The sequence below is a fragment of the Neodiprion virginianus genome, chromosome 6 (assembly GCF_021901495.1).
Source record: "Neodiprion virginianus isolate iyNeoVirg1 chromosome 6, iyNeoVirg1.1, whole genome shotgun sequence".
NCBI classification, from domain to species: Eukaryota; Metazoa; Arthropoda; class Insecta; order Hymenoptera; family Diprionidae; genus Neodiprion; species Neodiprion virginianus.
Window position 1 is genome coordinate 16,002,654 of NC_060882.1, and position 12,307 is coordinate 16,014,960.

The 12,307-nt window shown below is 31.1% G+C and overlaps 1 protein-coding gene across 4 annotated transcripts in view; it reads left to right on the forward strand.

Annotated features, from left to right (window-relative positions):
• LOC124308222 (fasciclin-2) overlaps positions 1–12,307 on the forward strand; it is a 75,247-nt gene that overhangs the window by 57,414 nt on the left and 5,526 nt on the right. For 2 of the 4 annotated variants that reach the window (XM_046770725.1, XM_046770726.1), the window contains 3 exons: positions 9,058–9,183; positions 9,972–10,041; positions 11,086–11,211. In XM_046770725.1, coding sequence (XP_046626681.1) covers positions 9,058–9,183; positions 9,972–10,041; positions 11,086–11,211 — 322 coding nt within the window. Of the gene's footprint in view, positions 1–1,774; positions 1,869–9,057; positions 9,184–9,971; positions 10,042–11,085; positions 11,212–12,307 lie in introns of those variants that run through there. The other 2 variants (XM_046770727.1, XM_046770728.1) reach the window with 2 other exon arrangements.

A 12,307-nucleotide genomic window follows, 5' to 3' on the forward strand; every position in this document is an offset into this window, starting at 1 on the left:
TTTACTATTCATCGCTTATAATTTTATGATTTCAGTTATCATGTTTTTGTTTGATCAAATGAAAAATATGGTTTCGTTGGTTTGTAAATAATTCATTTACGAACAAAATGAACCGTCGATCATGAGAAACGGTCAAGCGATGCGATTTTTTCATATTAGTGATGATTCAATAATAAGATCTCTATAAAGTCATGAATAATTATACTAATGTAAATGAAATTTAAGGTTTCATAAAGTTTCTGTATTAGAGGAATAATTTTCAAGCTAAATTCAACTGGATTAACGTCAGTGGCTCTGTCAAACCTTCGTTAACATATTTCTATCTCAATAGCTCTTTGACTGGACTGTACCTTTGGTAGATCCTCAATACAACATATGGATACAAATCACGAATTTTATGCCCATCAGATCGTTGAGAAAGTAAATGCTTTTAAAACAATGTGTAGCATCACCGAGTACAGTAAACATTATAGAAAGTTGGACCCAAGACTATTTATTTCGTTGACTAACATACAAAGTTGATACTGAAACGTCTTAACTTATCTTCGACAATGAAGAAACATACAGGTATCATAATTGCCCAAATCTCATTTTTCTATGATATACTTCGATAGTTGAGGAGAAGATAATTAGATCATAATTTTTACTTTACCAATTGCACAAAAATTATAGCCCTATGATGGATTGAATATAACAGGTTCAGACATCACTCTTCTAAGATATATCAATTTTATATAGCAAAAACACTGAGGTTTAATTACCAATCACACTTGCAATTGTTACTATTAACAACAAGTCGGAAAAACAGTTTTTTCGCGATACTTTTCATCACCTATCGGTTTTTCCGATAAACTTCTGCCATGATCTTGAAAACGGACAAGTGAAAAACTGATAAGACTTGGCAGCCAAATGAAAATGTTTGTCAAGAAAGATTAATCAAACATGTTGTCCTACAAAAAGTTAAATAAATTTTGTTTAAATAAATATATTAACTAGAAAAAACATAATCGTTTAATTTATTTCGGTAGAACCGGAAGTTCAAATTGTACGGCACGTGGCAATTTTTCATGCCCATCATTTCCCTGCAAAATCCTGTAAGTTTTAGGTTTTTTCATCGAGCCATTTCTGAGATCATCGCGGGAGTTTGTCGGACAGATCCTCAGACCGATAGACCGAAATTCAGACCAACATAATTCCAAAAATCTGTAAATTCCAAAGCTTCGAAAACGTAAAGATTCCTTGAGATTAGAAAAAGTGATTTTAAACCTAAACCAATACTTTTCTTACATCACCAAAGGTGATGAATACTGGGAGAAAAATAAAAAAAAAAAAAAAAAACCATTTCATTCATACTGGTAGTGACGCCCCTGCTCTTAATCTGCATTCTTTTCGCGTTACGTAAAGAATTTGCCTCATTTTCGTCGTTTTATCCCTTTATTCATTTTTCTACACTCTAGATCATTTGTCAATTTCCTAGATCGTAATTAGCGAAAGTAAAAATTCTCACCCAACGGTTATCTGCAGTGGCATCGCACATTGTGCAAAGTCTGATGAGTATTATTGAAAGCAAAAAAACCAGATAAAAAGAAATAAATATAACTAACAATCATAATTATGGTAAAAAGGAGTATAAGAGGGAAATCTTTTCATTTTTTTTTTTTTTTTTTTTTTTGGTTTTTTGATTTCCATTATTCCTGTTATCATTCTTTGTGTGTTCATTTTTATATTTATTTAAAATTTTCTTATTTTAACGAGAGCCAATTTTTATCAATAGATGGTGGCAGTGCTTCTTCCGAGCAAGCGCTTATTACCCTGTGCTTCCTGGCGCCAACGTTGCTCCTAACTCTCGTGAAATAAAATAAAAAGTAGAAAAAAAAAATACAAAACGAAAGAAAGAAAAAAAAGAAACACGAAAAGAACAAAAGTGAGAAAAAAGCTAGTTCTCAGTTGTCACCGGAACACTGTTTGACAGTGTCTTCCCCACGTGTGAGCCGTAATACGACTTTTAATATTTAATTTAATTTAATTTTTTGGTAAGGGCTGGGGGGGGGGGAGGATAAAGAATCATTTACATGCTGACAGATGTCAGTAGAATCGTGCGATATTCCTAGTAATCAGAAAGTAAGTTAATGAATTATCTTACAGGAAATGATTACTATTTTATCGTTGTTATTATCGTGTACATTCTTAATTTCTTTCGATTAAGGAAACGTATGATATCATATGCGCGTATCTAGTGACATCTATCCGGCCTGTTGTACCAACTGTCAGTATAAAAATGAGCTGCGGTTTTTTTTTTTCCATTTACAATAAGATATAAAATTGAACCGTAGCCAGACGACCTGACCGCGATCGATGCCTCGATCTGAATTTAAAATCAAAATGCGAAAGGATAAATCATGAACTATATACATATGCTGGGCTACATAATATATTGTAATGGTTATAATACATATATACATGTATGTATATACATAGAAGTAACGAGATTAAAATAGAGGTTGAATTAATAATTATATTACACGTTAAACGATGTTGTATAGGGCGGGAAAAGATACACATTCCGAAGTCATCATCAAAGTAATTATTAATTATTAATTAATTAACCAATTAAAATGTTAAGGATATTTATTTTTTCAATGCTCATAATGATAATTGTTCCCTTATGCATACGTATATTCGACGTACTGGATATACGTTTCTGTGCTTTACACGATGACAATTAACAATGCCAACTTTGTATTCTACAAATTAGGACGCTGTTTAATACACCGCGGGTTTTGTCGTTGGTATAAATTGAACCGTAACATACTTGTTCGATACATGTTTCAAAGTGTAATATTAAACGCCTTTTCTGTCGTGTCCATTCGCATAAGCAAAGACAAAAGTTCGCGAGAACATTTATTAATCCCTGTTTGTAGAAACCTTCATCATTTAAAGTCTGTAGATCATAGAACTTGTAAATTTCTTTTTTCATACTTTCATTAACACGATGCTTAAATATATCTGAATTGAATCGATTGAAATTCATTCAATTTTACGGACAGGAAATTTAATTGACGATAACAACGAAAATTAGTCACGTATTGTAACTATTTGCCTCGACGTACCGAACCTTCAACAAAATCGATTCAAATATTGTTGTCAATATTTACGATCAAATTATAGTTTATATATGAAAAAAATTGTTCAGTCATAATTTAAATTAAATTTACGTTCTTAAATGGTAATTTCACTGTTTCTGAAAAACAAATTTCATTTCGTATTTCCCAACAAAACAATCGATTTAACGAACTACGAATTCTCGAAATTATTATTAAATTAAACTACCCCTGATTGTTGGAATAAATATGGGATTACGAGGTCTCGTGAATTTTTTTTTGTTCTCCTGCTCTGTGAATGTACTCGAATATGCAAAATTACTTTGAGGGCGTTTTTATTTTTCAAGTATGACTGTGAAATGCGTGCACTGGTAACTAACTGTGAATTGTCTGTGATTTGTACAATGGAGTTCCTCGGCGTGTTAGCAGGTGATGCGTGAATCGTTGATCACGAGGTCTCGTTCACCTGGAACCACGACGAAGAGAGGTGGAAAGGTATCGCGTTAAATTTCAGATATACCATTCCAACTCCGGGTTAGTTACTTCTACGCGTCCATTTCGTCCAGAGAAACGGAGAGAAAGTTACATACAAACATGTTCTATATATACAATAAATATTTTGGTGCGTATTTTATCTGTTATAACAATTACGATACGAAGAATAATTATTACTACTGCCTTATATTGCCAAATACCTCCATTGTATAAAACAAAAAAACAAAAAACAAAAAAAGGAGACTTGAATTTCTCATTCGTAAACTCGAATTTTATTATACCTACTTTTTAAATTCGAATACCAATTCTCATCATATATACATATATTACATGCAATTATTCTAATAACATATCTCGGATTTGATTTTGACTTCGATCCTTCGTTTCGTTTTTGGTTTATTTTTCCGTTTTTCGTTATTTATGAATATACACTATATACTAAAATTGAATGCTCATTTTACTTATATCATGTATATGATTTTCATTGTTATACGTTAGGTGTACCTTCAATGAAAATTAATACCCTTACGATGTGTGACTTTCGTACGTTGAAAAACGGAAAAAGGAAAGATACGAAAAATAGAAACTAATGAACCATTCTTGTGCAAAATCCGTTTTTATTGCATATTAGACAAAAAGCTAAAATTGGTTATTTGCATCATTTATATCCTTTTCTTCTTATTTTTTTTTCTTTTTCATTCAGTTAACTGGAGTTATACATTCTTATCATGTTCATGTTCATGTATAATATGCATACGTACAAGGCTATCGTCTGTGCAATGTTGTTTAATGTTGGAACCAAAGATTCGGGTGTTTTTTTTTCTCGTTTTTTCTATAATTTTTTTTTTTTTTTTTTTTTTTTTCCTTTTAAGCAACGTAACGGCGCACCGACCGTTTCATTGTAGTTCATATGAATAAATGTTGCTCTTGTAATATACTGTGCACAAGGATAATGAAATGACGATCGTATAAAAAAAAGAATATTAAGGAAGGAAGAACGAAGGTACAGACGAAAGCCATTAATCGTTAATTAATATAGAGAGTAGTTGGGCTCGTATTATGATCATTATTATTATCTTTTTTTTTTTTTTCTTAGAAAATTGAATGTATGTTCATGGGGAACTTTCTAACTATATAGTTTTGCTTGACTAGATTAAAATAATTAGTATATATACACGTACCTATCCTACATATTATATATGTGTTTTATTTACTGCGCATGATCTGTGAAACGTTATGTATAATATATGTGTATATATATATACACACACGCACACACATATATATATATATACACATGTATATGTATATATACGTGGTATATATTATACAATAATTATATTATTATTTCTCACAAAACTTACACATGTTACTAGTAATCTCTTGTTTACAATCTCAATATACATTTTTTTTGTATTCCGTTTACTTTTTTTCTCCAAGCATTAAATATGTATGTATGTGTGCTGCTTATACATTGGCAATACTCCTATAATTTATCATTGTCTTTATTATAATAACATTGTACGACTATTGCGCATTCGCAATGGTATTGTTATTATAATTATTCTTGTTATTTTCATCATTATTACCGCTCCAACAGTTATTATTGTTATTATTATTATTATTGTTATTATTATTGTTATTATTATTGATATTGTATCTAAGTTCACAGTAGCGTATAAACTTCCAAACACTTCGCAATCAGGACCATACGGTATCGTAAATCGATTATTACTTGCCTACACATATGTATATATATATATATAAATATATATCATATAAACAACCATTTATTTAACATTAACCAATATTATTTCGATTCTTGATTTGTTATAATTGTGTATCTACTATTTTCTGTATTTTTTAATCTATTCTTCTGACACAATCAATGTACATCCACACCATGTGCCTGTTGTACTCGATACTCGTAAATGCATACATAGAAAGAACTTTGCACACGAAAGAACAAATTAATTAGCCATCGACTTTATGGGACAATGACGCAATTTCCATAATCTAACAACGAACATCTTATTGAAATCTAATTAGTTTCAAATATCATTTTATACAATATAAATCATTTTATCGATGAAGAAAATCTTTCTTTTCCTTTCAATATTTTCTTGTAACAAATTTAAGCCGATATAAAAGAAACGTAACTTGGAGGTTAAATTTAAAAGTACATATAAAATTTGACAGAGATATTAAACTCATGTTTTTTTAAGTTTTTTGCGCCCATTCTGCCTTACGATTATAATAAATTGCATTTTGATTTTTCCTAACGTTTCGATTTCTATCTTCTCATTCTTAAATCTCACCAATTGTCAAAACGTTGAATTGGGTAATAACAAATGACGCTACAGTACACACAGCAGGTATATTGTACTATAATACGTGGCATGCATATTATACAATTATATGCGTAACACTATATCATATTGTAATTTTCGCTCAAAGGAAATAAAATAAAAAAAACTGCTCATCTCCGAATTCGAGAAAATTTGTGTAATACTTGGTGGAAACCATTGTATCGAATGAAACTGGCTAATGAGGGCATGTACACAAAGTAATTAAAAATATATAATGAAAGAATAATACACTTTTTACTAAAAAGAAAATCGAATCGTTAATTGAAGCCACGACACCTGTTCCAATATTTGAAAGATCATTGACGTAGATATACAGTAGCGCTAAAAATTATTTTTACGAAAATAGCAATTGGATTAATTATAAACAAACGTAAAACATGAGAATCAATATTTGCTATCAAACAATATTCGATGCGCTACGTAATTGCAGAAAATCAACTCTTGTTCGCTGGAAAACAAAATTAAAGTAAAGAAAAATGAGAAACATGACGGATCAAAATAATAACGAATTTCATATTGTCAGAATACTATAGAGCGCTATGGTATGTAGAGATTGCCTACCTGCATAAACATATATTAAAATGGCAACTATACCTACACGATCAACAACTCACGGATTACGAAATTGATTTAATTTGGCATTTTAAAACCCTAGATGAAATAATTCAAACACGTTGCTGATGACAATGAGACATAAGCATACAAAAACAATTACATACATGCAACACTCATATTTATGGTAGATAAATAAAATATATACTTTTTTGTGGAATATATTGTACATATACGAAAATATATATGTATCCAGTGAAATGTCCGATCACGTCAGCTGTGAAGAAGCCAGTTCAAGTTGTTCGTTTCACCGTTGTATAAACTTCATACAAGCCTGTCGGTTATATTTCATTATATTCTCTCATTATTTCTGTTTTATTAATTTTTTTTATTTCTTTAATATTTACGTTCGATACACGGTTTTAAGTCAAATATTTTCCGCTTGCGTACGAAAGGCCTATCGACTCGTCAATTGTCATATTTCTGATCGATTTGAGATGGTTTCTTTGACGGCCGTCTCCTTTATTTTTTGCCTACCTGCTTTTTTTTCCTGTGGCGAATACACCGCGACCAGAAACTGGTAAATATCTGCACTTACGTAATAAGAATTTCAAAAAAGAAAAATAATATTTTTTTCGAATTATGCTATTCAAACAAACGATAAGATTGTTAGAATAGTCTAGTGTAGATTAACACAAAGAAAATGGGCTTTTTCGGCTTTTGGCATATCTAACAACATGATTTATCGCTTTCTTTTTTATATTACTATTATTTTTACTATGATTAATGTTATAAATATTTTTCACTGTTCATGCTACATTACACTCACATCATTCCTCTGTTTTTCAACAATACATACACACAAGTAAACGAAAAGTAAACCCTACTCTTATCTATACATTAGACTTTGGTTTGGTTCTGTTTTTGATAAAGACGGATTTTGGCACCCTTTCAGGTACTAAAAAAATAAAACGTGTTTGGTGATATTTAATTCTTCTTTACATTTTATAACATTATAATGTCACCATTAAAAAAAAGTTGTTAGCAAATAAGTTCAAATAAAAATCTCTAAGATCTTGCATATACGTAATACGTGTCATGTACGTTTAACAAAAATTGCATTGGGTATGTATTACTCCTACTTTTACCGACCCAGCAAACTGGCCCTCTTTCTTCTTGTTTTAAATAAACAAATAAACAGAGATCGTTAGAATTTCGAAGGTGCACGCTTTTTTATAGCAGAGTTCAGCAAAGTTACTGATATCCCGCAAATCGTGAAAAAAAAAGTTTGGTTTTTTATAACACGTTACTATTCCCACATTTCCCGCAATTCAGGGGCCAAAAAGTGCGTAGTTGAGATACTTTGCGCAATTCTGGAAAGAATAAAGAGTAAAATAAAATATAACGAATTCCGCCACGAAAGAGCGATGCACCGTCAAAATTTGAACCCTTGCCGATCATTGGTTTATTTAATATAGGAAGAATAGGGGTCAGTTCGCTCGGTCGGTAAGGTTAGGAGTACTACGCATGCTCAATACTCATGCCTATGCACGTCGTGATATCTGTATGTCGAAACAAAAGAATATTTTTCTTTCTCTTTGTCGCAAGTCAATTTCAGATCGAAGTAAACAAAATCTATGAGTAATATGAGTAACATAACCGTATCAGCATATGCATACCAATCTCATTCATATACATTATGGTGTTTCAGAAAAAAATAATTTACGATTTTTTACCATCGCACACGCTAAAAAGTTCTCAAAAGAAAGTTTCTGTCAAAAAGTGAGCGTTTTACGTTACGCGGAAGATCACGCTCAGTTGATTTTTCACTATTGTACACTTTTTTGAATTTACGAAGGATCGCGAATCAAATTTTTTTTTATTACCTACACCATTTATAATATCAATTTAGTCACAAAGAAGACCCCCATTTGTAATATTAGGTTTCCAGTTCACGTTTAAGAAGTTTATCTAACGACTTTTTCATTATTAATTCAATCTCATAAAATAGTTATAATTTAATATGAAATATGATTTGATAAGATCCCCGGTTCATATATTTTTGTGTTATGGATCCTGATCTTTGGGTTCAATATAAATGTCAGTAAAGAAATAATAATTAAAGCGCTCAACGTGTATCTTCACAAATTCAAAAAAATGTTTAAAAAAAAAAGTGAAAAATCAAAACAGCGCGATCTTCCACATAACGTGAAATGTTCATCTTTTGACAGAATATTTCCTTCAACTAAAACAAACCTTGTAGGGGTTGCCACGGTGGAAAATCGTAAATTATCTTTTTCTGAAACAGCCTTACATACATATATGTGTGTATATATATGTATGTAATTGCATGTGCACTTCGTTATACAAGTTATATGTGTACTATAATATGATGTTCACACCATCAAATCACCAAACATTGTTTATTTGCTTTTGCACTAACTATGTACAATGTGTATGTATTGTATATACTGCAAAGCATCAACTGTCAAGTTTACATCATTTGACGAGTATTGACTCCACTTGTATTTCCTTTCAAGTTATCAAAGTGACGGAACACGAGGGGCCCCTCATCTCCAGTGCAGCAATTATTGGGATCGTTATTGCTGTTCTTTTTATCCTGATCATCATTATCGACGTTATCTGTTGCTGTGCGAATAAAACAGGTCAGTTTTACTTATACAACACAGTAAAATATCGAAAGGAGAAAAGATGAACAATCTCATATGTAGAAATTTAATTCAAGATTGCTACTCTCCTCGCTGCCACTTACTATGCTTCAATGGGGAATGAGAGACACACTTTAGCTGTAAATCTAACTATTACTGTGTTCTTATTACAAACGTAATGCACTTTCCCATTGCCAAATAAATTGTCCGCCGGCATAATTATTTCCATGAATACCGTTGATTGAAAACTATTCATTTTATTTACAATAATACAACAGTTTTCGTTTCCCCCTCTTGCGTTACTATCAGTGTTATTTCAAGTTGACCTGGACTCGTATTTTCTACATGTCAAATTGTTCGATCTAACGAAATTCTGTATTGAACTAATCCTTTAGGGAAAATATTCGCTAAATTTTTTCCCCATTGCGCATTGCAACTATTGTTCAAATTAATTGATATTCATATTACGTACGTACAAGTTACATATATCTGCCACTGATGAAAACTGTGTGAGTTAATGGATATATGTGGTTAATGTTATTCAGGCATGGAGCTTCTGCATCATGGTCCAGTTAAATTTCAAATATGAGTCTTGATGACAGTTACGATAACCAATTTATCCTTGTCTAAATATTATGACATTCAGCCTTACCTGTCAGAGATATATATACTTGACTTTACTCGAATTTCATCACTCTGTTTATTTACGTTGCAGTTTGCGAATAATTATTATCATTACTGTCTGCAGTGTTACGTCTGTTATAAAAAAAAACTACCCATTTCAGGAATCATATTTTACGTGTGTGAAAGGTCCCGAAGAAAACCAGTCGATGAGGACGATGCAAAACTTGGAAGGTAAGAAAGACCTTGCGAGAAAATTTTTAAAAATATTTTTACAATTCCCAAAGAAAATGAAGAAAGGGGATAGTGATTTTGTTGTTTATTTTTCTCTGTTCTATATACATTTTTATATTTTCGTGTACCATTAAATTATATACGTTATGCTTTGGCAAGTCTAGCGCTATCATATCATGTATAAGATTCATTCTTTATCGTAATGATATTCACTCTCACTTTTATGTATACATAATACTGATACATCCTAATTATCAAAGTATTCATGTTTCATTTGTAATTCATTCAACATTTACACATATATCGATACAAATATTGTGAAACTAACTGTTGTACATGTGAATATTCTGAACAGAGGCATAATAAGCATAATTCCTTCGAATCAAACAGTTTTTCCTTACGATGCTGAATAAATTCGTCGAGTTGAGAAGATTTTGCTTATGAAAATTCACCGTCGCAATAAAATGAAAATCTGATATGGGTAATTCACATTTGCAGACGATGAGCGGGCCTCTGTCGCCGTTGCGTATTATTCCAGAATTCTTATTTTCCGAAAGTAAAACCTCTATTAGTCAAAAGTTTCTATTGCGCAATAATTGAGTCGAATCTAGCTGTGTTCTCAAAATTATCGCACTAATAATGTACCTATAGATGAGGGCCTTCCTATCCATATTTTCTAATGTGAACTTGAATTTTTCTAAAAATATGTGTAACAAGTGAAAAATTATAGGCTTGAAGTGTGGAACTGATATTAGTCAAACGAAACTTGGTACAAATGCCATCACAATGACAGAAAAGAAGTAAATTCAAATACATCGCATTGAAACTAAAAAATCTGAGCTATGATTTTTTGTAAAACCCTCTAATTGAAGAAATGAAATTGCTTCTCCAATTGAAATGTATGTTGTACTCCACGGTATCTGTCATCAGTTGAAATTTGCAGTTTTATAATTCTTTTTATATTGTCTGTAAAGAAAACAAAGGAATTGCGTCAAAGGTATAAATTTTGAAGATTTTATTTTATTTTTCTTCTTTTGACCATAGTTTGTACAGTTGGCGGTTTCCCGTGCCATATTGTGACCAAAAAATGGCGAATGTCGCCGGTGTAACATCGATGTCAGATTCAGGCAGTGGAAAAAATACGATTAAATTAGTCAAACATACCGTTATGTAAGAATAAAAAATACTCAAATTAGCATGAAATTTTTCCGTTTTTTTTTTTTTTTTGCTGATTTATTTAACTTTTTGTGATTAAATTTTTTATTTTTTTTTATTGAGTTTGCATATTTAGCATGTACCTTTACAATAAAAATTAAGTTTGGCTTACAATCCAAGACTATCGTATGCATAGAAGAATAGAAGTGATAATCTGCTATGGTTATTGATTTGTTGAAAATTTTTAAATTGATGAACAAATATGAACTTATAATTATGAGAATTACCTGCAGAGTAACAGTATCAGCTGATTACAATATGTATGTGCAGCAAATACATTTGAAGTTTGGATCTGGCAACCTTGATCGAAATGGGCCCAATAGTAAACAAATGGATTAATACAATACTCAGTAATGATTTCACCATTTCGTTCTCACCAAAAGCCAAACGGGTTTTCATCGCTGCAAAATTTGATCAGGCTTGATTGATCGAAACTTCGACATAATGGCAAATAATATCAGCATGCCTGTATTAATGTCTTATCGATAAATCTCGCCTAATATAAGCCGCCAACCGCGAACCACCTTCGTTTGTCTTACAACATACCAATATAATATACATGTATTTTGTTAGCCTGATAAGCCTTCTTATAATCTGCTCATTATAGCTGGACACCATCATAATTTCGCTCAAGCTTTGGCAATGCCGCATGCTTTTTTTTTTTTTTTTTTTAAATTCATTTTTGGTCTTTGGTTTCTTTTTGAACGTTGTATAAGGATTTAACCCAACAGATAAAACAGCGCTGAATAAATAAATTAGCGACAAGCCTTCAGATGATACTTTCGATTACTAATATAAAAAGTATAATCACTAGATTGACTTACCTATTTAAATATGTTTGTTGCGGTGCTTTTTTGATATTTTAAAATTGGGCAGTAGATATTTTATATTGTGCGGTTGAATACAGTAAAATATTTTCACTTCTATTACAAGTCTGTTAAAATCAAATTAAAGAATAAAAAAATATCTGCATATTGCATAGGACGCTGAATTTCGGTAGATTTTTATTTTTTTTTTCAACTGTATAGAACTTACAATTCAGTTTGAGACC